Source organism: Sciurus carolinensis, chromosome 7 (assembly GCF_902686445.1).
Source record: "Sciurus carolinensis chromosome 7, mSciCar1.2, whole genome shotgun sequence".
NCBI classification, from domain to species: domain Eukaryota; kingdom Metazoa; phylum Chordata; class Mammalia; order Rodentia; family Sciuridae; genus Sciurus; species Sciurus carolinensis.
This window is the reverse complement of record NC_062219.1, coordinates 109,876,538-109,904,313: the sequence shown is the minus strand read 5'-3', so window position 1 is coordinate 109,904,313 and position 27,776 is coordinate 109,876,538. Positions and strand designations below refer to the sequence as shown.

At 41.2% G+C, this 27,776-nt stretch overlaps 1 protein-coding gene and 1 long non-coding RNA gene across 5 annotated transcripts in view; one reads left to right on the top strand and one right to left on the bottom strand.

The window, feature by feature from the left end:
• The window catches only part of LOC124988989 (uncharacterized), a 135,223-nt gene extending 132,758 nt beyond the window's left edge, over window positions 1-2,465 (top strand). For all 3 annotated transcript variants that reach the window (XR_007109533.1, XR_007109531.1, XR_007109532.1), the window contains one exon: window positions 52-2,465. This is a non-coding gene — a long non-coding RNA (uncharacterized LOC124988989). The remainder of the gene's footprint in view (window positions 1-51) is intronic.
• The window catches only part of Rcan2 (regulator of calcineurin 2), a 259,527-nt gene that overhangs the window by 76,472 nt on the left and 155,279 nt on the right, over window positions 1-27,776 (bottom strand). The window contains exon 1 of one of the 2 annotated variants that reach the window (XM_047558868.1): window positions 19,161-19,424. The exons of the other annotated variant lie outside the window; for it this stretch is intronic. Within the exon in view, the coding sequence (XP_047414824.1) occupies window positions 19,161-19,247 (87 nt within the window). The 5' untranslated portion in view covers window positions 19,248-19,424. Of the gene's footprint in view, window positions 1-19,160; window positions 19,425-27,776 lie in introns of those variants that run through there. 2 annotated transcript variants of the gene reach the window in all.

Here is a 27,776-nt window from a genome sequence, read left to right as displayed (position 1 = left end):
ACATGCTGACAATCAAACCTTTTTTTTTTTTTTTTTTTTTTTTTTTTTTAGGAGAGGAAAGATGTGAATGAAGAGATCAGAAAAGAAGAAACAGACTGGTCCCAAATCAGGTGGAAGTTTATGGATACCCTGGAGGATTGCGAGAAGAAGTGAGGGAACAGAAGGTGATAACTAAGGACCTGTAATTGGTGGTGGAATTTTTCTTGGGAGAAAATAACAGTTACCATAAAACTAGCCAGACCTACCTCAAGCTCGTACTTCTCTGTCCCCGCACTTTTGGCGAAGACAAAATTCAGCACCTCACTGACAACTGGCACGATTTCCTGACCAGGTTTAGAATGGGGGCCCCAGCAGAACAATACACAATTGGTAGGGGTGTGAACAAAACTGATGTCTTTTTTGCAGCAGGATGGACTAAAAACAGAATTATCCAGTGCTTGCCTTGGATAGGACTAGGGTGTCACTCCCTAGTGGTTAGGCCCCACCTGTCTCAGTTCAGTCACTGCTTTGGAAGCCTTTTCTGTGTGGGTTCTAAGTAGCTTCAGGTAATTTGCAAGCCAATGGCTTCTCCTCTGTTCAGTGCCCCTCTCTTTTATCTTCAGGGTTCTCTGCTGACAAAGAGGCAGGGATCTCAAGAACCCACTTAGCACTAATGCATGCACAACCTAAAGGGCTGTGGATTTAATTACCAATTTTTGACACACGGTGGCCAGGAGCTAATGGATAAAAGTTTTCCCATAGAGAAGTTTCTGTACTACATTTCATATAGCTTCTCAATCTTTCCATGGAATCCAGCAACTAGTTTCCATAGTGGAGGCCTGCTCTGTTACACCTCTTTGTATTGGTGTCACCTCCTTCCCTGCTCCACTCCACTAAGTCACATTCCTTCTTCTTGGCTCCTGGTCACCACTATGGCACCTGCACTTAAGCTTTTGTCCAGGCTCTGGTTCCTGGAAAATTCAGACTAAGATGACATTGAATAAGACTTCTGCTTGATTGATTTTATGGTACCAGGTTTCAAATGTGGGTTCCTTTTACCCCTTTGAAACTTCAAAGGATGATTCCTACTTTTTCCTGGGCAGGTGTCATGAATTAAATTCAACTATCAGCTACACAAGTCAGCAACATGGGTCATTTATTTAAGAATCAATGGCTCTCTCATAGCCACAGAACTGAAAATATTTCTCCTTAGCTGCTAGAGAGGGGCCAAGACAAGAATAAAAGTTTATATTGGTTTGTGAGCTAGTCAAAGCACTGAACTTGGTGAAACCAACCCATATGTGCAAAGTACTAAGAAGTTGACTGTCCCAGAAATGTGAATACATTGTTGGTCATACCAGCAGGGCACAGTCCCCTCCTCAACAGGAGACTATTTTGGTCATGGTCTCCACTTTGGATGCACCACTCTCATTTTGAGAGCTGAGATGGTCAAGGAGGCAGTAAGGAAAGTGCTATGGATGGGACCAGCATGCTGTAGAGCAGAGTAGATGTGTGCAAAGCAGCACTAATGGCAGGGAGCTTGGTGGGAAGAAGGAAGCATGTCCACAGCAGGGGCCACCTGAGGGAGCTGTGTGGTCCCACCATTGGCTTATTTCCATGTCCAAAGAGCCCAACAATGAGAAATGGCAGTAGGTGGCTCCACGGAAATCACCTTCTCCCTGGCCTGGGTGATGTGATTCTCCTCCAGGAATTCCAGCTCAGCAGTTACTATGTACAACACTCAGTGGAGAAAATGCTCAACACTTCCAGAACTCTGGCTGTCCCACAGTACCTGCAAAGTTCCCCAAGCCCCAGAAAGCTACATTTTACATCTCCTCTGAACACACACACTTGCTCTGAAGCTACCATTGCCACTTCTAAAGGTCATGAGGCTGTGTAGGAAAGGGCAGGGAGGGGACTAGAAGAGAAGAGTCAGAGGATGGCAATGGTGACATTTACATGGCATTTTGAGTGTTGGCTTTGTCTGCTCATGTCGCTTGCTGGTATCTTATCATAGTTTGGCTGCTCTCACATTTCTTATACTCTGGTTGATGTGACAGTCTTCTCACTAGAGTGTGAGCGCTATTTTTGAATTCTCAGACCTGAGACAGTGCCTCATGCACTGCAGAAACATAATCAGTGTTTCTGGAAGGCTTCAGTCTTTATTCACATGCCCCCTACTCTGAGGCCTACCCTGGCCACCAGCATGAAAATCCCACCTTCCAACCCTACTAACAATCACCCTGGGCCTACTCTACTTTTCCTCTCTCTTTCTAGCCCATATTTCTCCAAGCATACTATTTCACTTTATGATTTTGCTCATCATTCCCTCTCCCCCCACCCTGGAATGTTCCACTGAAAGCATTTTTGAATATTTTATTTGCTAACATCTCCCTATAGCTAGAACAAGAGCTGGCATATAATAGGCACTCAGTACATAGTAACTGAATAAAGAACTTCCATCTCCAGATTTACTAAGCATTAGCTTGTGCCTACCCTTGTGGTCCCAAATCGCTATTTATAGAAAGAGTACTTTTAATTCATTAACTATTTATTTTGCACGATGCAAGGCCATGTGCTGAATGCTGAGGAAACAAACACGAAGACAAGGTCCCTTCCTTCAAAGAGCTTGGTTAATGGAGAAGATGTTTATAAACACAGGCTGCTATAACATAATGCAGTGAGTCCAGTGTTGGAGACAAACATAAAATGTTAAAGAAACAGGAGGGGCAAATGTGCTTCAAGGATCAGCCAAGACGCCTGCAGGAATCAAAGCCCTGATGAGCTGTGGCTTCAAGACTGAGTGAACATGAGCTAGAGTGCTTCGTGGGGAGCGGAGGCAGCAGATCAGAGTGGTAACTGAGAATAAATCTGAAAGCTCAGATGCCTGTGTTCAAAGAGTGACCAAACTGCTTTATTGTTGCCATTCATCCATTAAGCACATTATTTGTGTTTCTACTATTTTGCGCTGATCTGGAGATTCAGCAAGAAACAAAACAGACAAGAATTTCTACCTTCAAGGAGCTTGCAGTAGCGAAAGGAACACATAATAAAACAGATAAGTGAATTATCCATGAGAAGATAAGTGCTGTGGATGGAAATAGAGCAAGGAAGGATGACAAGGAGAACCAAGGACCAAATGCACAGCGATGCTTTGGCTTTGAGTGGCCACCTCTTTATGGATCATCTCCTGATCCTCTGTTACAAATCTTCCTGAGCTGATGCTGGCCAGCTTATGACTTTAACAGGCCTTTTAAAGGCAAGCAGGACGAAGGAAAGAAGCCTTCATGTATTACAGTAATTAAAACAGTAATTACACTTTCTATTAAATCCTGTGAAAGCTCTAAAGTAATTATCCAACAAACAAACAAATGAAAGGACCCTCAGCAACAGGCATCAGACAAAGACGCTGTGATTAGGGTGCAGGCCCAGAGCCAGGCAGCCTGGCTTTGAATCTCAGCTCTGCCACTGTCTGACCTAGCCAGTTTCTTCATGTAACAAAGCTTCCTTTTCCCCATCTGTGATACAAGGATGGAGACACCGGTCCTTGCTGTCCATGGGATGCTCCAGAAAGAATGCTTAAGTGCAGGAGTCAGCAAGGAGTAAACACTCAGGAGATGTTAAGCATTATCAGTGGAGCCAAATGTAGATTTTTTACATATAAATACTAAGATCCTCATCAGTGACATCAAAGAATATGGACTCATAGGCCAATTGATCCATCATCAAAAGGGAGAGGAGAGGCAAATATGGTGGGAGGAGCTAGGAATATTTCGGGGGATGGACTCAGGTGGACCTGAGTATCTAAGCACAAAACTGGTGGAACAGGTGGGAGGTGGGAAGAACAGTGGGATAATGACACGAGACAGTGGAAGTCAGGCAGATCTGCAAGATGGGAAGAGGAGACTTGCAGTTGTGTCCTATGAACATATAAGCTGGAAAAGTTTGCCTGGACAAGAAGATCTGGGAGTAGAATGAGGACCATATAGTAAAAGTTGTTTTGTTCTTTTTTTGTTTGTTTGTTTTTCAGCAAAGAAAGAGCAGACTTGCTGTCTTGTTGTAGAGAAGAGTACTGCTAGGATCAGTGAGTTGGAAAAGACTTTAGAGACAGCTATGGTCCACCTACTTAAGGTAGCCTTTTCCCCTCTAGCATTCCAGCCTCCACTTGGGTTCCCCCAGTGATAGGCAAAATAAAACCCACCTATGGATCTGGCTTGCCGGTGGCCATTTTACAACTTGCAGTCTAAAAATGTTACCTTTTAGGTGGACTGATGCTCATTTGCCCAGTTCACAGGGAAACATGAATTTGCACCTCCTCATGATGCATGCACTGGTCAATCCTACTAGACCATAAGATAATGAGGTAAGGAGTTTCCCACCCCTTGGGATTACACAGTATACCACTTATACTAGGTTCTTAGAAATGGTTTCTGAATTTTGACTTGGTAGAAAAAGACCTGAAAAGATTTGGTTCTGCTTAAATACGAAGTCAATAAAGGGGATTGATGAGTAAAGAAGGTTCCAAATTCTAAGCCTGAGGAATAATAGTAATTGCCTGGAATAATCGGGTACAATGGCTCAAGTAAAAGGTTCAAGGAAAGTAGAAGCATTCAGGGTGTTATATTGTGCTCAATCGGAATTCAAGAGCTCCATGCACTCTTGAGTTTATCTCACCTCCATGCACAAGAAAGGATATGCAGATTGAGCACACCAGAAATCACATATTATAAAATTTTAGTGCTCAGATTTTCTGTAACATAAATTAGGAGGAGGACTGAATGAGAAGCACCCAACACACTCAGTAGAGAAACTTGCTTTTCAGTATTTATAAGAATAAATGTTGATTGATATTTCCTCCAAAGAAATCTCCTAGTTGACCTAATGTAGGACTACTACCCTCTCAACTCTTCTTAGTAATTGCAAATAAAATGCTGTTCTTTACAGTTTTAAATTTTTTCCAGCATTGACCCAAAGCAAGCAATTGATGACATGGATATTAATGACCTACTAAAAGAGCTAAGAATTATCTTTTTTTTTTGAAGGTTAAAAAATTTGATAGAGCTTTAGCTCTTTTATTTTTTGGGTACTAGGGATTGAACTCAGGGGCACTTGACCACTGAGCCACATACTCAGCCCTATTTTGTATTTTGTTTAGAGGCAGGATCTCACTGAGTTGCTTAGTACCTCACTTTTCCTGAGGCTGGCTTTGAACTGGAGATCCTCCTGCCTCAGCCTCCCGAGCTGCTGGGATTACAGGCATGCACCACCACACCTGGCTATTTTATTTCTTCATAAAATGAATGAAGCTCTATGCAGGAATGTTACTCAGACATTATGTGAATTTCAGAAAAAGAGTTTTTGCAGATGAAGCTAATGAGTCATCTTTAATATGCTATACATGCTGTATCTTTAAGGGAACTAAATCATTAACAAGCTCCATAAAATTTAAGATATCAACCATATTTAGAGAAGAGAGGAGAAAAATATCAGCAATTGAGTCCCTACATATTTTAGGTATGTTTGTAATCCAGTTACAACACTCTGAAGAGTTGCACTATTATATCAGTTTACAGAAGAGAAAACGGAGTCAAAGATAAAGAAAACTTCCCAAGACAGTGAAACTAATAACTACCAGGGCCAGGGTTCCACTCAAACCTGTCTGACTCTAAACCTATGCCCTCTGACCACTGACCATGTAGACATCTTTCATTCCAATGGGCTCCCAGAGACTAAGTTGCTTGCCTAGAGTGAGCAGCCTTAAGACCACACCTAGCGCTCCTCCTCCTGGTTCTGCCCTCCTCCCATCTTCCTCTGTCCCAAGACTGCCTCATGGGCTCCACTGCATCTGTGAAGGTAGAGGAAGGCTACAGATGGCTTAGTAACCAAGGGGAAGACATTTGCTTATTCTCCATAATTCAAGTCCTATTCAGTGGCTGCAAAGGCTCCAAATGACACTCAGGATCTGATTAGAAATGGTATTGTCACTATATATCTGTTACAAGAGCTATATCTGCAAATAGGCAGAACAACCCAAGTGGATGGCAGGTCCATAAAGCTGGATAGGTGTACAAGATGTTCAGTCAGCACAAAGTATAATAAGTGCCAAGGTATGGAAATGGAACGAGAAGGCAGGCTACTGGGCTCTAATCTTACCAGCTGACCTAGAAAGAAGTGAACACCTGGAAAGTGCCTTGTTCTTGCTATGCCTTTAAAAATCCAGATCAAAGCTTATCTGTTTCATGAAGTCTTGACAGACTTCTCCTGAGACTGTGTGATTTGAGGACTCATTAAGTCCTTCTAGACGGCTACTTAGCATATGTGAATCCAGGGACTTCACTTGTCAAATCAAATCATTTACTTAAAGTGTTTATTCATCACCTGCACTAGAAATTGCTACTTATACTCTGAAGACCCCCTTTCTAAGTGAATCCTGATTTTTAACTGGGCATAGGGCCACCCAGGAATAAGGTAATATTCTCAGCTTTTCTTGCATCCAGATGGGTCCATATGCCCATGTTCTGCCCAGTTGATTCTGAGAGGAAGTAACATGTGCAACCTCTAGAGCCTGCTCTCCTAAGCAGAAGGATTCATCTCTCCTCCCCTCCCCCTCCTACATCCTGCTGCCCTGGTCCAAGCTTTGCTCAGCATCTACTCAAGGTAGACCACAGTGCAGTGATAAGATTGGCAGCATGGTGCAATAGTTAAGTGCTTCTCCTTGCTTTGTATAAAACTCTAGGAATTTTAGCCACTGCAAAAACATTTTACCAATAATAGAGATTTTTTCTTGTGTGCATGAGTATTTTCTTTTGGTAGTGGCCCAGAACATTCTAGGTGTGGCATTCGACATCACTGAATTTCTAATTCAAAGTTGTTAGAAATTGGAGGAGGAATCAAGGCAGAAGAGTTGAATAAAGAATATTTGACTGCAAGTCTGTCTCTCCTGCCCACAGGGAGGGGAAGGGACCAGGGTTTGGATTCCTGCTTTTAGACTCCTGGCCCTAGAAGACAGTCAATATATGCCTGCTGAGCAGAATGTACTTCTGAATATCTTAGGTGTTGCATTAGTACATGTTCCCCCGCCCCCCCCCCAAAAAAAACAACCTCTTTATTGAATGGAAATGTAATCGAATCCTCCAGATGATTGCTTTTCTATTTTGACTTCTTCCTCTTTAAAGCAGAAAAGACAGAGGAATAACTAGAAGGCAATCAACAAAATTCAAAGATACTGGGACTCTCCGGCTGAGTCTCACAGGTCCTCATCCTGTCTAGCTGGGATGCTGCAGGCACCTGCTTTCTGCTTCCCTCTTGGCAGCATCAGACACAGATCACAATACAACCAGAGAGGACTTCCAGTCAGATCAGGCAGATGGGTCCCTCCTCTGCTGAAAACATACCCCATGTCCCAGTTCCATTGAACTCTACCATAAGGTCCAAACTCCTCCATAATGTGCCCCCAGGTTCTGCACAGTCCCACATCCATCCAGGGCTGTACCTTCTGAAATCAATCTTTCTGGGGGTTCTATCTTGATATTAGGCTGCACTCTCTGCAGGAATATTTCCCTCAATCCCAGTTTTCTTCACCTGGTAGATACCTGCTTCACATACAAAGCTCTATCTCAAGAATTTCCTCTTTGAGGAAACCTCCCCCCACCATTTCAGACTTCCCTCCTACAGGCTTCCACACTGTACTGGGCTTACCCAAGCCTTGGTGTTTTCTAATTGCTAGGTGTCTGTTTGCTACCTTTATTCTTCTGCCAGCCTAGGAACGCCTCAAGGGCAGGAGCCGTGCCTCTCATTCCAGTCTTCCCGTGTATGAAGTCGTGCCTACTATATGCCAAGTGTTCCACCAGGCAAATGCCTCTCTCATGCTATACAAAGGCTTCAGTAATTGTTGCTCCCATTTATTGATCACCTACATCTCAAGAATCCTTAATCTAAATCTGTATCTTCTTTTGACGTCATCAATGAGAGGAATTAGGTCTTTCTGTCTCCAAAGACCAAGCTACTCTCCACCATGCCATTACAAAAAATTGCAATAAGAATGTGAAGTTAAAACAAACAAACTTGATTCTCTCCTCTATCAATTTTCATAAAATTTGGGAACTCTTGTAACCAGAATTTCTCATTGAGAGAATGCTTCCTAAGTCATGAGGAAGCATTCATTCAGAGTTCAGAGAGTTTTGAGGTTACATAAATGTTAATTGTTGTTAATAATATGCTGAGTTATTTAAACAGTGATATTTTGCTAAGCCCAACAAATGGAATACCTCCTTACAAAGTGAGAATATAAAATTGATCATCTATCATCCTTCCTGTTAATAATTCAGATGTGCTGCTTATTCATTCAGACAATGAATAGTAGGTATTTTAGTTTTTTATTTTTAAATAACAGCATTATTTACTAGTTTTCTGAGACAAGTTAACAAGCATTCAAAAAGAGGTGTAAATGGCAGAATACAGAACTCTTAGACAAAGTACCCATTAAGCAAAAGAGAAATCGAACTGAGCATGGGTAATTAATCTCATTTCTGTTATCTTTACTGTTTTAAAGTAGAAATGGGAACTGAAGGTCAATATTGAAAGTATTGCAATTATAGTTTAGCATTACTATCAGTCTATAATTCCATTTAAAATTCCTGCTCAGAGAGTGTTTAAATATATTTTGAAGAAATGGGCTCTGAGCTCTTTCCATTAATGGGCACCTTGCCCTAAAACCTCTACATGGTGCCATGCACACCCCTCTCTGGATGGTGATTAAAACTGGCCTGAGATCTGGAACACTGGGCTGTTCCTTTCAAAAAAGTGGTCTACCAGCACATCCCGGGACATTGAGAATTGGAGCCTATTGTTCATTTGTGGATGCAAGTTTTCTCCATGTCAGTATGTCCTGGGGCACAAGGAGGAAAGTCCCTGAAGCTTGCATTCTGGTGGGGGAGATGCACAGTGAACAATATTTAAACACACAATGTCATCTTGCATGAGTGCTGAAGACAAGGTAGGATGAAGGGTGGAGAGTGATCAGTAGGCTGTGCTGTTTCAGGTTTGGCAGTCAAGGAACAAGGGCTCTGTGGTAAGTGGAGCCAGTCATGTGAACACCAGCAGCTACAGCACTCTAGGCAAACTCAGAGGGATACTTGGCATGGGGAGGGAGAGCCTGGTTGAATCCCAGTGACAGGAAGAGACACACAGAAGGAGTTGAGATCAATAAGGCAGTTTGGGGCAAGGTCTGCCAGGTTTTGAGAACCGCAGCAAGAATTAGGGCTTTATTCTGTGATGGGAGCCACTGATCTCTGAATTCCAGGGGGGCTGGTGACTGTATACCTGCTTTTCTGTTCAGGTTATTTTTTCTTGCCATGAACTCAATGGACATAGGTAACTTCCTCAAGGAAGTTGAGGCTGCAGAATGTGGATGCTTCCCATTTATCTGAGCCCCTCAATTCCTGCAGCCTACTGCTCTAAACATATCTGTGCATGTATGGGTGTGTGTGTGGTGGGGCGGGGGTGCAGCTTACTCATGAAGGCTTGGAAGAGACAAGAAAGCCAATGGTTCTTCATGGTTCTTCACAGAACCTCTTCATGGTTCTGTGACGTCAGGGTATCTCTGAGGTAAGAACACCACTGCCCCCATGCAAAGATCGGTTGACAACTACAGTGGACAAATCTGATATAGCTAGGGTCAACTGGGGTCAAGAGCCCTGGAAAGAAAACTCAAAACTCCATATAAGGAGTTGGCTAATAATAACAATGATGATAGTGAATAATGTGACTTGTGCTGTCAGTCACTATGTTAAGTATTTCACATACTCAAATGCATTTAATCCTTTCCATGAACCTATGACAGTAGGCAATAGTATTTTTGTCATTTTGTATTGGGAGAAACTAAGGCACAGAGCTTTAAGGTTCCTTGCTCAAGGTCACACCATCAGATAAGTGGCCAAGTAGAGAACTTGCACCAGGATGTCTGATTCTGAAGACAGGACTTGCTTCCTGCTCACATGCCACATGTCAGCAAAGGAAATTTCTTCTGAGGTCAAAATAGTAGTATCCTTTCTGGGAAAAGTGTAACTAAGTGGAATAAAGGCCAGCAATGCATAGGCTTTTGTACCCAATGATACTGTTCATTTCTGTCACTCCAGAGCCTAGTCTGAGGCCTTGACCATGGAAGGCCCTCAATACATATTTGATGAATGAATGAATGAATCAAAGTGCTTTTTATAGTGCCTGACAAATAGTAAGTGTTCAATAATTTGTTGCTATTATTAAGTTAGCTCATTGCTTATGTATCCTGTTCTAGGAAAGGGGGCCTAAGATGATTTTCTTGGTCAATACTGAAAGGAACACTGAAGTCACAGAAGATGAAATCGATTCTGTTAGATGCTCTCTCTGTTGATGCAGGCTACAGAGATCTTGTTTTGGGTTATGAACAATATCCTAATCCAAGTTTTCCCCATATGAGTTTTGTGATCTTGTTTACCTTGCGTATTTCCTGAATAAATCTGAGGGGTTTTTGGTATAATTTGGTAAGTTTGTCTGAAGGTAAAATGTCATTGCTTTCACCCTCTTTGCTCTGCAATTCTTCACAGTATGCACCTCACAGAGTCAACAGAACATGCTCAGTGACATAAACAAGGAGGTGGAGGAGCTACCAAACCAGGTCAGGTCCAGTTCTGTTAGGCTCTTGGTGAGCCCCAGTAAATCTGTCCCCTACCCACAACAAGATCTGAAACGGATTCTATTAAAAAAAAGAAAAAAGAAAAAGAAAGTCCAAAAGAGATGCTATACTTACAACTGCCACAGCATTAGATTTATTGAAAAGCTAAAATGATCTCAACTGCTGAGTTATATAAATATAGTATTAGCACCACCTTTGATAAAGACAATAACTGCATTTTAACATAAGATAATATATGAATTGAATTTATTACCCTCTCAGATTTATACCCCAAAAATGAATGAATGGTTTACTAATTAATCCTTAGGAATATTTCATGGGTGGAAAGAAGAGTTTGAGTCCCATGGCTTCCAGTTATAGTTATGTGATCTTGTGTAAAAGTTAAGCCTCTCTGAATATCAGGAAGCTGTTAATGGGCAGATAAATGCACCACCTGGGCTCTCCTGGGCATTGCATAAAGTTGCTGGTGTGGGCCAAATGCCTGGTACTTAAAGTACTTAGATTGGGAAGAGATGTATGAATTCATTAAATTAAGCATCTTGGTAACAGATGGACTTGATTCATGGAGGAGAATATCTCTGGGACTTACATTTTTCACCATTTGGTATAGTCTAATGCTAAACTTAGGAAATAATTTCCTAAGGCCAACTGTTTGGGGCACATATTCACTTATTCCTATAGAATCACCAGAGACTGGTGGGGATGGAGTGTCTCACAACTGAGCAGCAAACTTCCCTGTTCTTGATAGTTTGAAGAAGATGTAATTCTGAGGAAACAAAAGTTGGTCCATAGTCCAATCTAACAGAAGGGTAGATTTGTTATCTTTCTGGAAGGTAAAGGGTTAAGACCTTTATGAAACCTTTTATTATTATTATTATTATTATTATTATTATTATTACCAGGAATTGAAACTAGGGATGTTTAACCATTGACCCACAGCCCAGCCCTTTTTATTTTGAAACAGGGTCTTGTTAAGTTGCTTAGGGCCTCACTAAGTTGCTGAGGATGGCTTTGAACTTGTTATCCTCCTGCCTCAGTCTCCCAAGACACTGGGATTACAACCTGCATGTGGCACCATGCCTAGGTGAGGAAACCTTTTAAAAACTGTTCTTAGTGCAGCACTGGTATATTATATTCTGGGAGAAAGTAATTGTTGCACTACTAGAGTATTAGAATATAATTGTCCTTTGGTATATAACAGTAAAGAGAAAAGACAGTGGATTTCTTAGTCCACACCACCCCCAAAGAATTGTTTAGCATTTATTTAAGCATCTGTTCCACTTTCTGTCCAGGAACCCTCATTAATCTCCTAATCCTTTGGTATAGTTAAGAATATAGTTTTTAGTAGACCAGTGCAGAACAGTTAGAACATCTAGGAAAAAAACCTTCCTTGGTAATGGAAGATATTTTTGCATATATATATATATATGGTGTATGCATATGTAGGTGTACATCCACATAGGTGTATATAAATTCTTCATTCTAGACAGACAGGGTATAACTTTGCATTTGCTCGAAATTCCATTTGAAATTATTTCCCAATTTTTTACCTGGTACTGTGATTCCTGGTAGGCAATTGAACCTAGTGTGCTTAATTGGTGAGTTACATCCCCAGCCCTTTTTATTTTTTGCTACAGGGTCTCACTAATTTGCTGAACCTGGTTTCAAACTTGTGACCCTCCTGCCACAGCCCCCCAAATTGTTAGGATTACAATCATGTTTACTGCACCTGGCTCTCAATGTGATTTTAGTAATATTTTGTAATCAGCTTACAGATAGATCTGGGAACAAATAGTCATTTAAGGTAAATAATTTTTTCCCATTACATAAAGAAATTCTAGACCAGGTGTTGGTTAGAAAGTTTATGATCTCCTTCGAAAACTGGGCCATTCACTGCAAAGTAGCAATGCCTATCAAGTTCACAACCTAAACACATAAAGTGATAATAAAGATCTCAGGCATCATTTTCTTTCTTACGTGTCAATTCTAAACTTCATCAGAAAATATTAAAACCGTCCATTACAAATTACTGATATTTGTACTCAAACAGAATCACTAAGGATGCAAATGGTATTCTCTGATTTTTTCATTAAAATTTGTTTCTTTATGAAACAATTTTAGTGAAGATGCTGTGTTTTGTTATGTTTCTTTTTTAAAATAAATCTAACACTCAGGTTAGAGGCAGCAACTGTTAGTGCCAACAGCTAAAAAGAGTCTTTAAACAGATAAGTTTTTGTTTTTCCACTTAACAATGTCATTAGTTGAATACAATCTACTCTTGCCTTTCCCTAAGGTGACAGGTGGCTGAGAAATCTGCCTGATTACCTTCTCAGGAAGCAGCTGTCACTTGCAGAAAATCTTTTCTTCCCACTCTGTGAAAGATGTTTGTTGTTTTCTTCAGACACAAATAAATTAAAAAAAAAATGCTCAGTGTTTGCACATTTGAGAATGTTTAAGGTTTTCAGGGATTATTTATAAGTGTTACATTAATTCATTAATTTTTTAAAAATAGCTTCAAGTCTAGTCCATGTTATCAAAGAAATAGCAAGCTTTTGTTTTGCTAGAGGGTTAGAATCTGCCACACACACATGATGCTCTCTCCCTCCCCATGCTGACATACTTTCTTCTGATGTTGATAAATTAAAGGAGACCTAGAGATGTATAACAAAATATTATTTAATATTATACCCATTGAATAGAGAATGAGAGTTTTGGTTAACCTAAAATGTTTTGATTATTAGAGTTATCATGAATAACTCTAATTTTTCCATTTCTGAGCATTAAATCATATTCAATGTAAGCCTGTCAGGTTATTGTGTGAACACATGATTTTTGCAGATCCTCAAAGTAAATTGCAGAGCTGTAAGGTCATGGTCATATCCAGATCCTCATTCAGCACTTGCAAAACTCTTGAAAAATGGTCCTGAAGCTCAACTAGCATGCCTGAAAAACACCCACAAATTTCAAAACCATTCCTGATATCCAGTCCCCACATATTCCCATGGGTCACTTCTCTCTCCTCTCCCTTCTCCTCCTACTGCTCTAAACAAACAAAGCAAGGGATTTGAAATTTCCAGTGATTCAAACGATAAAGACATTTCATTGTGCTGAGTGGACGCGATGTGCTGGTCTTTTTCATAACTCACACAATGACATGACACAGATAGAACATGAGCCAGTCGCCTGTAATGCTGTCCAAAGTAGAATACAGAATAAGTAAGACAGTATTTTTCTCAGCTTGATAACAGTGTGCACAGAAAGGTGACTTGTCCAAGTTCACATGGATTGGGAGGATATCGGGAAAGGCTCAAAACAGAGGAGAGAAAGTAGGACTTACGAGTGACCTAAAAATCTTGTCCTTTGTGACAGCAAACATGATCATGGAGGACATTAAGTACAGTAAGCCAGACACAGAGAGACAAATCCCACATGATCTCACTCCTATGTGGAATCTAAAAGTGTTAATCTCATGGACGTTAAAGAGTACACAAGTGTTTACAAGAGGCTGGGGAGGGCAAGATGGCACATTTAGTCAACAGGTACAATCTTACCGTTACATAAGAGGAGCCAGCTCTGGTGTTCTATGGCATTGTTGGGTGACTATAATGCATTATCTGTTTCAAAATAGCTAGAAAGGAGGATTTTGAATGTTTACCACAGAGAAATTATGTTTGAGATGATGAATATGTCCATTACCCTGATTTGAGTATTCTACAAAATAAGTATGCATCAAAACATAACATGTACAAACATGCACAACTATTATGTGATAATTAAAAATAAAACTAAGGGGGCTGGAGTTGTAGCTCTGTGGTAGAGTGCTTGCCTAGCATGTGTGAGGCACTGGGTTCGATTCTCAGCATTGCATATAAATAATGAAATAAAGTGAAAAATTTAAAAAGTAAAATGAAGGTCCTGGTCTTTCAGAAGAAGAAAGACTTGGCCTATAACAACCCTAAGATTCCATGCACATGAATTGTTAGTATGAATTGTTATGATAAAAACAAACCTCTGCTAATATTTCCCCCTTTACCAAGACATCCAACAGGTTTAAAATATGACAGCATGAGGTAATTACCTTAAGTACAATTTTCTGAAAATGAATGATGGCATGAGACAGTTACAGCCTTGGTTTGTCCCCAGATGAGTATATGGTGGGGAACTGGGTAAGAACACAGCAGATAGATTTGCTTCTCTTTCCACCTACCATTCCCTCCACATGGAATGTTTTTCTCTCAGATCTATACATGTCTCTGTCACTTTCTTTAGATCTCTGACACTGGAACAATGACATTTAATACACTCTCACCTCCCTGGAGGTGGTTCCGCTAGCCGGCTACTCAAAAGTAGTTACTCCTTCCTTACCAACATTCATCCCTCATTGTGCTTCATTTTTCTTTATAGCCTTCATCACTAACTAAAATCACAGTGTATGTTTATTTGTTAATGACTACTGACTCCCATGTGAGAGTGTGTATCCCCTGAGGGCAGGGATGTCTGTCTTGTACATCTCCTCAGGCCCAGGAGGAGCCTAGGAGTGAGTACTGCATGCATTTCTGACTGATTGAGCAAATGTCTCAACCTTAAAGCATCTTCGAAATGTCTGTACTTCCTCTAAGACTTGTTATGTTTCCCGCCTGCTCTAGTGAGCGCAAAAGAGTTTTCAGTCTTATCTCCAATATGGATGCCCACAGGGACAAGCCTGGATGTCTGGGACACAACTCTGAAGCCCTCCAACTCAAAGAAGAGGTACCCACGTTTTCTTCTGTATGGGAAACCATCATGGCAGAGAAGGGGGACCTGGGTAACCATCATGGCAGAGAAGGGACACCCAGGTTTGGATACCCCATGGAGGAATGGGAGAACTTTGCTCGAAGCAGCCACAGCAGCTGTGAAAGGGTGCCCACAGTAGCCAGCAGTAGAGCAGAGTATTGGCTCAGAACAGGTAGAGGAACTGCAGGTATGGTGAACTGATCGGTGTTGGGTGACTCTCAACATTTCTCACTCCTCAGAGAGATTGCTTCTGAAACTGCGTATGTTAAATCTTAACTTGGGGGATATGAATCACAGTGTTTAAGTAGGGTTTACTCTTAGCAATTCTTGACTGACCTTACCTGTACCCGTGTGACTAGAAGAGATAAGTCCCTGGCTTTGTGTGATAATCTGTGTCTGGGCTCCATTCAGACCAGCTATGTTAGAAGTTCTGGGCATGGGGCCTGGACATCATCAACAATGTTAAAAGCTCTCCAAGGGATGCCAATATGAAATCTGGTTTAAGAACCACTGGAATAAAGTGAAATGTAAATTTCATTAACCATCTTTGGATCCCTTTCATTTTTCCAAGGTTTGGCTTCTTCTGAATTGGGAAGAGGATTAGAAAAACTAATTTCAAAAATATGATAAGAATATTGGAGAAAATCAACCCTGCATATATTCATATTCATTCTCTCCCTCTCTCTCTCTCTCTTTCTCCCTCTCTCTTCAGTTCTTCATTCTTATTTTCCTTCTATTGAGGGATTAAAATTTCTAGAGCTTTCTGAGCACTCATGCTATAAAATAGACAGCTATGTTCACAATACCAATGGAATTTCCAGAGAAAGACAAAAATGGTGGAACTCTATATGCCTGATTTCTTCCTTTCTTTTGCATTATGGTTCTAGCAGCTTTGACAAAATTTGGGAAACTAGAATCTGAAGGGGCCCCATTGAATCCAGCTAAAACCCACCATGGAGTGACTTTCTAGGATTTGCACATCTCCACCCACTTCACATAAACCACTATGCCTGTGAAGGTACCTCCTGGTTGCATCTGCCTGGTGTGGCTGCTCCCCTATGGGGGCTACACATCTGTAATACAATGAACAAGCCACAGATCAAGTAAGCTGGAAACAGGCAGGTAAGGCAGACTCTCACCACAGGCCTCCCTTTTCACCAACATCAAATATTAAAGACTTTGAAGAAAGGACCTCCTGGTTTAAACTGCTTTTCTACTATTAGCAACTAAAGAAAAGGATTACTTTTGTGAATCTCTTCACAACAATAAAGAATGGTCAGTTTTGAGCAAGGAGCTTATAGGCTTTTCAACATCTCTCTTTGGCTCACATTAATTTGTTCATTCTCCCTCTTAAATAAGCACAGTGGAGATCCTTGCTTGATAAAGATGTCATGGTTTGAAATTAAACAGTTAAGTGTCTAAATGAAGGGCCCTGTTCTCTAGGGAGTGTGTGTGTGGTGGGTCTGGTGTTCGGGGGAAAAAACTTTGTGTCCTGGAGAGTTACTATAAACTCAACTGGAGTTGGAATATTTCAACAAACCAACAAAAGTAAACTATCACCTTCAGAGTGTGTCTAATAAGATGACAAAGCTGATGATGGCGACAGCTGATATTCATTAAGCACTGAATAGGAGTCAGGCACTGTGTTCCTTTTTTAACATGTATAATTTAATCCTACTAAACCATAAAGTAGGGATTACTATTACCCCACATTAGAGATGAGAAAACTAAGGCACAGAAATTAGGTAACAAGTCCCTCATGATTCAGACCTATCAGCAGAAGGAACATGTAATCCATCTTTCTGGAGGGAATCTTCCCAGAAAATCCCATAAATTTCTGAACAATAGCATCACCTGTCTCATAATCTGGCGCTGATCACCTCCTTTCCCCACTGCCAGGCTGATCTCAGAGCAAACATACTGCAGTCAAATGGGTTGACTCACCCGACTGCAGGATGGTTTGCCTTCCTGCTTTCTGCATAAAATTTATCAGGTTTAAGTTCAAGTGGCAGTTTTTTTCATAAAGCCATCCCAACCACTCAAACACTACCATCCGTAAGAACTTTGTATCTCTTTAAATTTTATAAAATATTCTCTGTCTTTAAAAAAATATTGGGCCAGTGGTTATTTTATGTCTCTATCACAGATACATAAGTCATCTAAGCATGTTAAACTCCTTTCTGGATAAGCCCAATGCCAGGTATATCCCAGATCTCTAGTAAATTTTTTCACACTATTGTTTCTTGAAACAGAAAAAGTTGAGAGTATCTTACGATGTTCTTGGGGCAAGTGTGTCAACCACAGAACTTGGGGGGGAATGGAAGGGAGCTCTGAAGTTTTACTCTCTATGCTATTCCAGCAGTTACTGGAAGATGTCCCTACCTAGGTGCCCACATTGGACTTTAAGTTGACTTTAAATTGGAGGGGCTTTGATGACTGCCCTCCCTTCTTGGGAGTGTTCATAGCAAGTAGGATTGTCAGGACTGTGGGTCTTTGGATGCACATTTTCCACAGGCAGCCCTAACCTTTATATTTCTAAATTTCTGAACCTTCAAATGACAGGTGGTGGACACTTCCACAGTTTTGGCATAAGAATTGGTAAATATAGAACCACATGTTTTAATACACAAGAACAAACCAGATTATTGAATTCATTTCAAAACCACAGTCTTGAATGACACAGCTGTGTGTCGTGCTTGTTAACACATAAATCCCCACCTGGGAGGCACCAAGGTGTCGCCTGCATCCTCAATAATTAAAAATTCAGGAGTTTCCTATAGTAAGGATTAAAGCATGGATGGTAAGTGATTATGCAATGTAATTCCCCCTTTCTTCCTCACAACACACAAAAAATGATTCTGTGTGTGTGTGTGTGTGTGTGTGTGTGTGTGTGTGGTGTATGAATGAACTCAAAAAGCTTCACCTTGTTCCTTTACTAACTGTGGGAGAAAACATAAAAATTCACACTTTACAAGCATGGAATTCTTTTCATAAGACTGAATGGAAAAATAGAACCGAGAATGAATGTCAAAGGACAGTTACCCACCGAAATTTAAAAACTGCTGCAGACAGTGAGGTCTAGCGTGTATAATGTTAAGCCTTACGATGCAAAATTTATTTTTGCCTGAACTTTCTTTATGGACAACTATGCAAGGAAAATGACTTGCTTCCTTTGCCTGACAAAGAAAATTTAGGCGACTGCTCCCCAACTTCAATTTCCAGGGAGCTGGAGATTGAAACTGCCATCTGTAGGACAGCTTTTGTTCCATTTGAAGACCGCAGCACAGGATATTTAAGTGACACGCCATGAAGGGGCTATTGTCCCACTGTCAGGGTATCCTGAATGTGGTGGTTATTATGGACGCTTTCTCTGGTTAATCATTGAAACCCCTCTCAACACTAAAGAAGGGCAATTTTTCCTTATTGACAAAGATTCAATTGGAGAATATGAAAACATGTCTACTGGGAAAGAGATGACCAGGGATCACCTAATAGAAAAGCCAAGGGGGGAAAAAAAAAAACAGACAATGGCAAATCTTATCACACTCAAAAATAGCAGGCTGGTTCCTCTTCTAACTTATTCTGATTAATATAGCCATGCACTTACCACATGCATTTCTAGCACAGACTAGAAGCTGAAAACTATTAACCAAAGTCTTATTTCCTGAAGCAAAATAGGCTCTGCCAAGCAGCTTTAGAAACAGCAAGAATGAAGAATCAGCTTGCAGGTGCATACCTTAACCTCCTGATTGCTGAAGACCTCGACATCCACCACACAGGCAACCAGAGTGGAAACATCACAGTCCATGCTAGGGGCTGGCATTCCCCCTTCTGAATTTTCAGTAAAGAGTTAGGCAACCTCAGAGTTGTGAGTGAAGGGAAGAGCCTCCAGAGGGATATTGCTGTGGCCAGGCTGGGTGCTGCCTTGCTTGGGGATGGGCTGGAGGCTCGGGCACCTGGAGCCTGCTCCTGCTGCACGCAGTCCTCCGCGTCTGAGGCGGCACGGCAGAGTAACGAACTGCCCGGCTCTCTCATGGCAATGACATCACCACAAAGACTGACACAAGCTGAAGCTATTTTTTTTTTCTCCAAGCCTTTTATCTCTAGGCAGTGCAGTGGAGCAAATTGAACATGATTATGTGCTAAATCTGAACTCAGACTAAATCAATTCAGGCAGCGTTAGCTAGGAACTGAGTCATAGCTGTTGTTTCAGCCGAGTGCTTATGTTTGCAAAAAGCAAGGGGGAGAATCTGACACCAGAGGTTCTGCTTTGGTGGGAGGGGTGAGGGTAATTCTGCAGATGAACCTCCTGAGGTTAAGGTTTGACAGTTTTCTGCCTCGGAGAGGAGCAGGAAGTTGGGGCATTTTGCAAATTGTTTGGCTTCTGTTAATTGCTCTGTGCTGCTCGGAGCAGACACACATGTTCTGGGCATCCTAATGCATCCCTAGCATGGACTGAATAAAAATCCATTCTTGGAGTGACTCAAGAGCTGGTCATCAGTCATTTAGGCAACATGGTAAGGGGAGATAATTAGAGGTCTGTGGAAATTCTATTTGAAGCACATAAGTGCAGACCAGTAACTAAAATCACCCTTCCAAGCTCAGGATTTCAGGCTATCTCCAAGGTCATTCAAACCACAGGCAGTGTGTGGAGACGACTTACAGCAAACATCTCACCCAGGGGACAGATGGCCAGGTCTAATGGGCAAATTCACTGATGTGGGTCACTGTCAAAGCCTAGGGGCCCTACTTCACCTTGGACTTTAAACACGTTCCTTCGCTTTCTCAGCCTTTTCCCTGATTGTGAATTCCTGAAGGGCAGGGTTATGGATACCTCACCTTCATATCTTGAAACTTTAGCAGAATGGCTGGCACAAGACAATTATTTGTGTTTAATGACTAAATAAATCAAATAGGAGTAACCTTCTTTCACAATAGAGTGAGCAGAGGAAATTATCAGATTGGTTTTAATCTCATCATGAGTTATGCAAGTTCCACTAGAACTCACTAACATCCTAGCAGGATCCATCCCCAGTAGGAGCATCTTCAGTATCTGTAGGAGCAGCATAGTCACAACAGATTGGTACCTTTATAACAGATGATTGGACAGAGCATTCCAACTTTACATGCTAATGACATGTATACTAAGGTGCCATTACATATTGAGGGTGCAAGTTTTGTGGTTAGTCCTCAATGGATTACATTTGAGTACTAATGTTCCCTGCAACCAGGCATTTTCCATACTAAAGATGATCAGCCCACAAATACACACATTTACACTGATGAAATTCTGGTGTGTGTGTGTGTGTGTGTGTGTGTGTGTGTGTGCGCGCGTGCATGCATGAGAGAGAGAGGGAGGGGAAAGGGAGAGATATATTTCTAGATTGTCCAGGGACCTCTAGGGAATATGAAGTCATATTCATATGCATATAACTCAGCTAACACTTTCTGGATGATAACTATGTGCAAAGTTCTACATCAGGTGCTCATAGGGATAAATGATGCAAAAGCAAACTTCACCATCCTCAGAGGGCTTAAAATCCAGGGAGACTTGGAGACAACACTTACACAATGACAAAGCAGTGATGGCTGTGGTTGCAGAGGTAAAGACAGCATCTGGTGGGAGAATTGGAAAAAGCAATGAATGCTACAGTTAAAAGCCATGTTCAGATGACAGATTAGCATCAAGGAGGAGGACCTGACCTCTGTTCTGACCTTGAGACCTGGATAAGACTTTAGCAGAGAGAGAAATGAGGGGAACTATCCAGCTAGGAAGAGAAGACTATAAATGACTAAAGAAAAGAATCACATTTGGAGCAAGGCACACTGAGCGTTAAATTTAACTGAAGCCTGAAGTACACACAAGGAAGCAAGAGCCAGATGATACAAAACCTGGAGGGCCCTTAGTGTCTATCTGGCCAGTTACAGAGTGCCAGGCAAAGTTTTTGAGAAGGTCAATGGGGCCTAGGCATACATAAATATAGCCCGAATGTAAAGTATCTAAAAAGATGAACATAATTTTGAATACCATTTGGATAAAACAAAGGAATAAATATTTTTTTCATATATCATGTCATGTCCTAACGTTTACCTTTTATGGTTTCAAAGCAGTGGCATTTCCACAAATGTCTATCACTTAGCTAAAAAGAAAAATTCCAATTTGTAATGTTTCCAATTTCTGTCGTGTATTTGCAGGGGCTAGAATGCCTGATGGCTAGGAGGTACTCTAATAAATACACGAAATATGCATGAATAAATAAATGAATGAAGCTTAAAGGCACGTAGAGGGACTCCAACCAACAGAGGTGCCTCCTGATCGAGGGGTGTAGGTAAGCCCTTGCGGGAGGATGGATGTGAAAGTGAGTCCAGAGAGAACCATGCCTGTCTAGCAGCTGGGCCCTGGCGCCTCTACTCAGCAGTACCCTCTTTCCAGCTGAAGTGGCCAGAAAATTTTGGGATGTACCCAAACTATTGCTCTTCCAATGACCAACCACATGGAGGGACAGGATGCCGTATGACACGGATACCTTAGTGGCTATGCCCTCTCTCAGGTCAGACATTCTCTAAGAGGACTGACAGCTGACCCTACGCACTCACTTCCACCTGGGCAAGAGGAGCTGTGAACCTTCCTATCCCAGAGGTGGCCATGGTGGCAGCAGTCACATCTGTTTTGCTAATGAGCACAGAAGTTCCAATTACAGCTACAGGTTGCCAACAGCATAGCTCCTTCTGTGTGTCCTGGATCACCTAAGTTTGTTTTTAAATATTTTTTGGAGAATTTCATGCATATTCAAAAATAGAACACAATAAACCTTTGTGTACCCGCCACCCAGGGTGCAAGGAAAATGAGTGTGCAGCCACTCTTGCTTCCTCTGCCAGTAGTTCTGAGCAGGGTTTACAGACCAAGAGCGTCAGCATCATTTTGGAACTTGTTGGAAAGGTGGACTCTAGGGTCCCACCCAAGATGGGAAGAGGGGCAAGTATCTGTAGTTAAATAAACCTTCCAGGTGATTCTGATGCACACTCAAGTCTGAGAAGCCTGCTCAAGGCCCCACCCATTTCCATGCCCACTCCAGATTATTTTGAAGTGGATGCCCGACATCCTGTCATCTCTAAAAGACAAGATTCCTCTTTTGCAATCACAATACCTAAAACACACACTCCAAACAAAGCAAGAATAAGTCCTTAGTGCTCCCAAATATCCTGCCAGTGTTCTCATTCTTCCAACTCTACCATAACATTCTTCTGTCTCCCACCTGCTCTCTCCACTCCTTGGCCCCATCCTGCTGTCCCCTTGCTTCCCACTTTCCTGTTTAACAGCTTGCTTGTTTAAGCTGAGATCCAGATGACTGTGTGTCTCTTGTCTCTTCCAACCTAGGGTTCTCCTTCACACCTTCCTTTTTACTTTTCTTACACTTAGTTGATGATGATGAAATCACATCATTTGTCCTTTAAAATTTCCCTCAGTGTGGGTTTTCTGGATGAACTCCACATAGTGTCATTTAGCCTGTTTCTCCATTGCCTATTGGTTCTGCGTGTTAGATCAAGAGGCTTAAGAGGCTGAGGTTCGGGGAGATTACTTTGCAGTGTGTGCTGCTCTTAGCAGGGATGTGATGCCTTGATGCCCCTCTTTGGTGACATTAGCAGCCTTTCCTACAGTGGGGAGATGTGTTTACTCATTGCAGTTGGGTTTATTCAATGTCCTGTTTCCCTACTAGCCTCCAAAGGACATTGAAGTTATTTTCTTCCCCTTTCAAAAGTATCATTGTTAACTCACAAAGTAGACATATATGATGGATTTCAGTTCATTGTAATTTTATCTTACTGATGCTCAAATTGCTGATATTTAGCTGGTGGGAGTTTAACAAGATTAGTTCCCAAGTCCTTTTGCAAGATCCCAGTCGTCTTTGAGGGTACCTTGCCTTCTGGTCTGACAAGATGTTCCAATCTCATCTTGTTCATTTCCTGCCCCAGATAAGGAGTCTCATTTCTCCAAGGAGTCCCAGTTCCATTTAGTAAGTATTTCAACCTATTTTAAGATCACAATCTATATACCTAGAGGTGCTCTTTGTACTGGGTTGGTTATTGTTAACAAGTCTTTTCACTGGACAGAGGTAGGCAATATATAAATACATTTTAAAGATAACATGCATTATATGTTCAAACCGATAATTCTGATTCAAAACCACGACTAGAGGTTTGCTGAAACTCAGCAGTCTTACATCTGTAGCCCCTTCTTTTCTACACCTGTATCTTGCATTTACCAAGATCATTATTAGTCAGTTGACTTATCCACACTACATTAACAGCAACCTCAGAATCACAGCATACATAGGAAGAGTCGAAGGGTTTATTTTTCCCAATTCTTTGTGTCCTTGGGATATACTCTATAAAGGATGCATGCTTCCCCTATTCCACCAGCTACATGCCAAGTTGGGTTCATTTGTTTTGTTTTATTTCGGAATCCTAAGGATTGATTTTCCCTTTAAATTTGATTTTGTTTTATAATCATATGGAGTATTTACAAAGTTGAAAAATAAAAACTACAAATATATAAAGAAATTCAGTTTCTATCCTTATATTTACCACATTTTCTCCTTCTCTCATATGGATCATTTATCCTTTCTCTCATTTTAAAAATTATTAACATACATACAACCATTTTCCTTTCCTTTCCCAGATAAATAATAGCATAGTTTTCTGTCACACTTTTATCACTAAAAAAATGACCACAGAGATCACTCCAAAGCATATGTAGAATTAGTTCTTTCCCGTTTTACAGCTGTTTACTATTTTATGTAGATTTACCAAAGCTTATATAACCCATTGTCCACTACTCAATTGGTGGACATTAGGGTCCTTTCTAGTTTTTTGCAATGGATAGACTTTGCTCCTGTCTTTTTATATTTTGTCATTGCATCTTTGGGATACACTTTAAAAATTAAATTACTGGGTTAAAAGGCAAATGCACATGTAATTCTTCTAGCTCTAAAAAAATTCTCCTCCATAGGGGTTGTACATTTTGATTCCCTACCAGCAATTGATGAGAAAGTCTATTTTCCTGAAGAATTGGACATCTGCCCATCTAGTGGGTAAGATGTGGTTATCTCAGCAAAGCACTGATTCACATCTTTTCCCCTCTAGGCATAACTAAGAATCTCTCTATATGTGAGCCCATTCAGCATTGTCCTAATTGATGTCCCCCTACCTTTTGTGCAACTAATTCAAATTGTTTCTGATACCAGCAAGCAAAAAGTCCTAAACATACACTACAGGAGTGGCTTCAGTTTTCATTGCTCTTTGTAGCAAGATGGAGCATTAATTCATGTGGTTAAGAGCTGTCAGCATTTCTTCTGATACCTCACTTGGGCCTGGATGTCACAACCAAACACATTCTCACCTTGGGGCTTTTATCATTCCAAGCACTGTCATTAATTGATGCTATATATTTATCTGTATATCTGTTTTGTCAGGGATTGCAGGTTCCACTATCACAGGGCTCCTCTACCTCACTGCTGTATCTCTGAGTACTACATTGGTGTTAGCTGCACAGTGAGAGCTCAGTGAAGGTGTGTTGGATGAATGAACCAATGAATGACTGGAATCCTTTTACTCTGAAAGGCAGTGGAGAATGGGTACTCCTGGTACAAGAAGTAAGTCTATAAAATAGGTTCCAATACACAAAAGTAAATCTAAGGGAGATTGAGGCAAAAGAAGGTGTCTTTGGCCTCTGGGCAATGGGGTTGGCGAGGTGGGGGCAGGAGAAGCCCATGAGAAGGAAGAGGAACACTGAAAGGGCAGAAGGAAGCACACAGAATGTAGTTTCCCCTCCTCCATTCTGAAGAAGGTCCAACTAAGTGGCAGCTGAAATACCTGCAGGCAGACTCCGGGACTGTCCTCATTCCACCACTGCCCAGGAAGCACTGACTTCTGCTAAGGTACCATGAATACCTTACAGCTAATACCCAAGCTGCCTCCCAGAGAGCCATCATCATTTCCTCTCCACATTACTCTCCTCCCTAGTTCCAAGTGTCTTATCCCTGCCATGAGCCATCCCTTAAGAAGACATATCTCCCGCTTCCATCCTTGACATAGGAATCACATGGCACAGTTATCCTGGGCAGTGCTAAGCTTAAGAAGCTGACAGTCTTGAAAAATTATAGGGATGAAAATAAACAGGGTATTTACTCAGCTCTCCAGTTGTCTGGGCATTGCATTCTCTGGAAACTGCTACTCCTCCCCATCCCACTCCAGATTAATCTGAAGGAGGCACTGACCAGGTCAAGATAGCCAGACTTCTCATGAGAATTTTCCAAACCCAAATGGAGTCGAGAGCACCAAACCCCTGAGGTACCGGAACCCTGGACTGTTGGTGGCCATGTTTTTTACCATGTGCCTTTGAATGAAGGAAAATTCAAACAGAATTCAAAAGAAGATGTGGATAAAGGAAGCCCTGGGAGCATCATTGTCCTCATTTCCAGCTGATCCCAAGGCCCAATGGTGTTCATTTATTTAGGGTTAATTTTTTTAAAGAATCTTGGCATTCATAGGCATGATGTTATTTAAGTTCCTTAATAGGCTCCATTGATGAGGAAGTAATTTTCCCAAGTTCAAATAGCACGTGATAAAGTCAGACACAGTCAGTTATGGTTAGATATGATGTATCTCCCAAAAGCTCGTGTGTGAGACCATGTAAGTTTAGAGGAGAAATGATTGGGTTATGAGAGTTTTAACCTCATCAGTGCATTAATTCCCTGATAGTGATTAACTGGGTGGTATCTGAGGGCAGGTAGGGTGGGGCTGGAGGAGGCGCGTCATTTGGGGCCACTTTTGGGGATATATATTTTGTCCTTCTGAGTGGAGTAGTTCTATTTGCTTCCTGGCTCCATGTCCCAAGTTGCTTTCCCCTGCCATACTCTCCCCATAATACTTTGCCTTACCCTGGCCCACAGCAAGAGAGTTGTCTATCTACGGACTGAGACCTCTAAAACTGAGCACCTAAATAAATTTTTTTCCTCTAGTTTTTCTTGTCAGTTCTTTTGGTGACAGCAGTGAAAAAGTTGACTAAAATCTACTCCAACTGTGAACTCTTTTAACTTGTCTGGTACACAGATTTTGATGTTTTGGAGGACAAAATATGAACACATCTACACTTTGGAAAGAATTCTAACAGTAATGTGAAGACTGAATTAGGAAGTGATAAAGACAGGAAGAAAAGAAATGAAATCTCAAAGTAACTTCATGAGGGTAGAAATCAACGTGGTTGAGTTTTTTGAGGCACCACTAGCTTAGGGAGAAGGAGAGAGGAAGGTGCTGCATGGTTAAGGTTTCAGTTCTTAACTCCAAAGGGAAGATGGTGTCTGTGACAAGGGTGGGTTACTTAAAGAGATGAAGGTGCCATTCACTGACAAAAATCAAGAAACCCTTCAATGAAAGAGGAGAACTTTTAATATGGATGATCTCTAAATACACACTTGATTTTGTGTCATTCTCTAGACTCTAAATCCTGGGTGTGGTGTCCGGTTTTTTAAGCCTCACCATAGGTCATGGAAAGAAAGTTGCAGAAACTTGGAAAGGTGTTAGGATTCTGGGCAGCTCAAAAAATAACAAAGGTCCACTATGGGCCTTCTGCCTACTCTGTCTCCCTGCCCTCCCAATCCTCTTATTCAGCAGCACTATATTTATCTTTGTGAGAACTAGTTCTGCCCTGTCATTCCCAAGGCTCAAACACCTTCACGGCTTTCCCACTGCTGGCAGAATTTAATATTTCTAATATGCTGCTACCTACTACTTCACTAGCTGTTCTTCTGCACTCATTCTGTTCTCCAAACTAAACTGCTCAAAACATGTCATGTTGTTTAAAGCCCTCTGCTTTGGAATTCCTACAACTGGAACCCATTCATGCATTCAGTGACTACTTATTGAATGTACTATATACCCAGTAAAAAGCAAGGTACTGGACTTAGAGAAATTACAAGTCCCTATTCATTTCTTCAAGGAGGTCTATGGTAGAAGGAAATTAAATAATTACATATGATATGATATAATGTAGTATAAATTTTATTTATTATAAATGATGTGGGTATAACACATAATATGAGAAAAGGGGAAGGAGTATCTAGCACTGGGATAGAGTTACAAATTTCCCTAAGGATGGAACATTTTGTTGAATCTTTGAAGGTGAGTGGTGTTCTAGTTTCTTAGATGGGTATAAAAGCAGAGAGATGATGTTGTAAGTAGGAAGGGGCAAGGGACAACATATTTAAGTATGAGTAGTGATGAGTGGCCCATATTGTAGAACTATCCAGGTGAAATTGCAGATTAAAGGTGAGAGCCTGTATCTGCTAGAAGT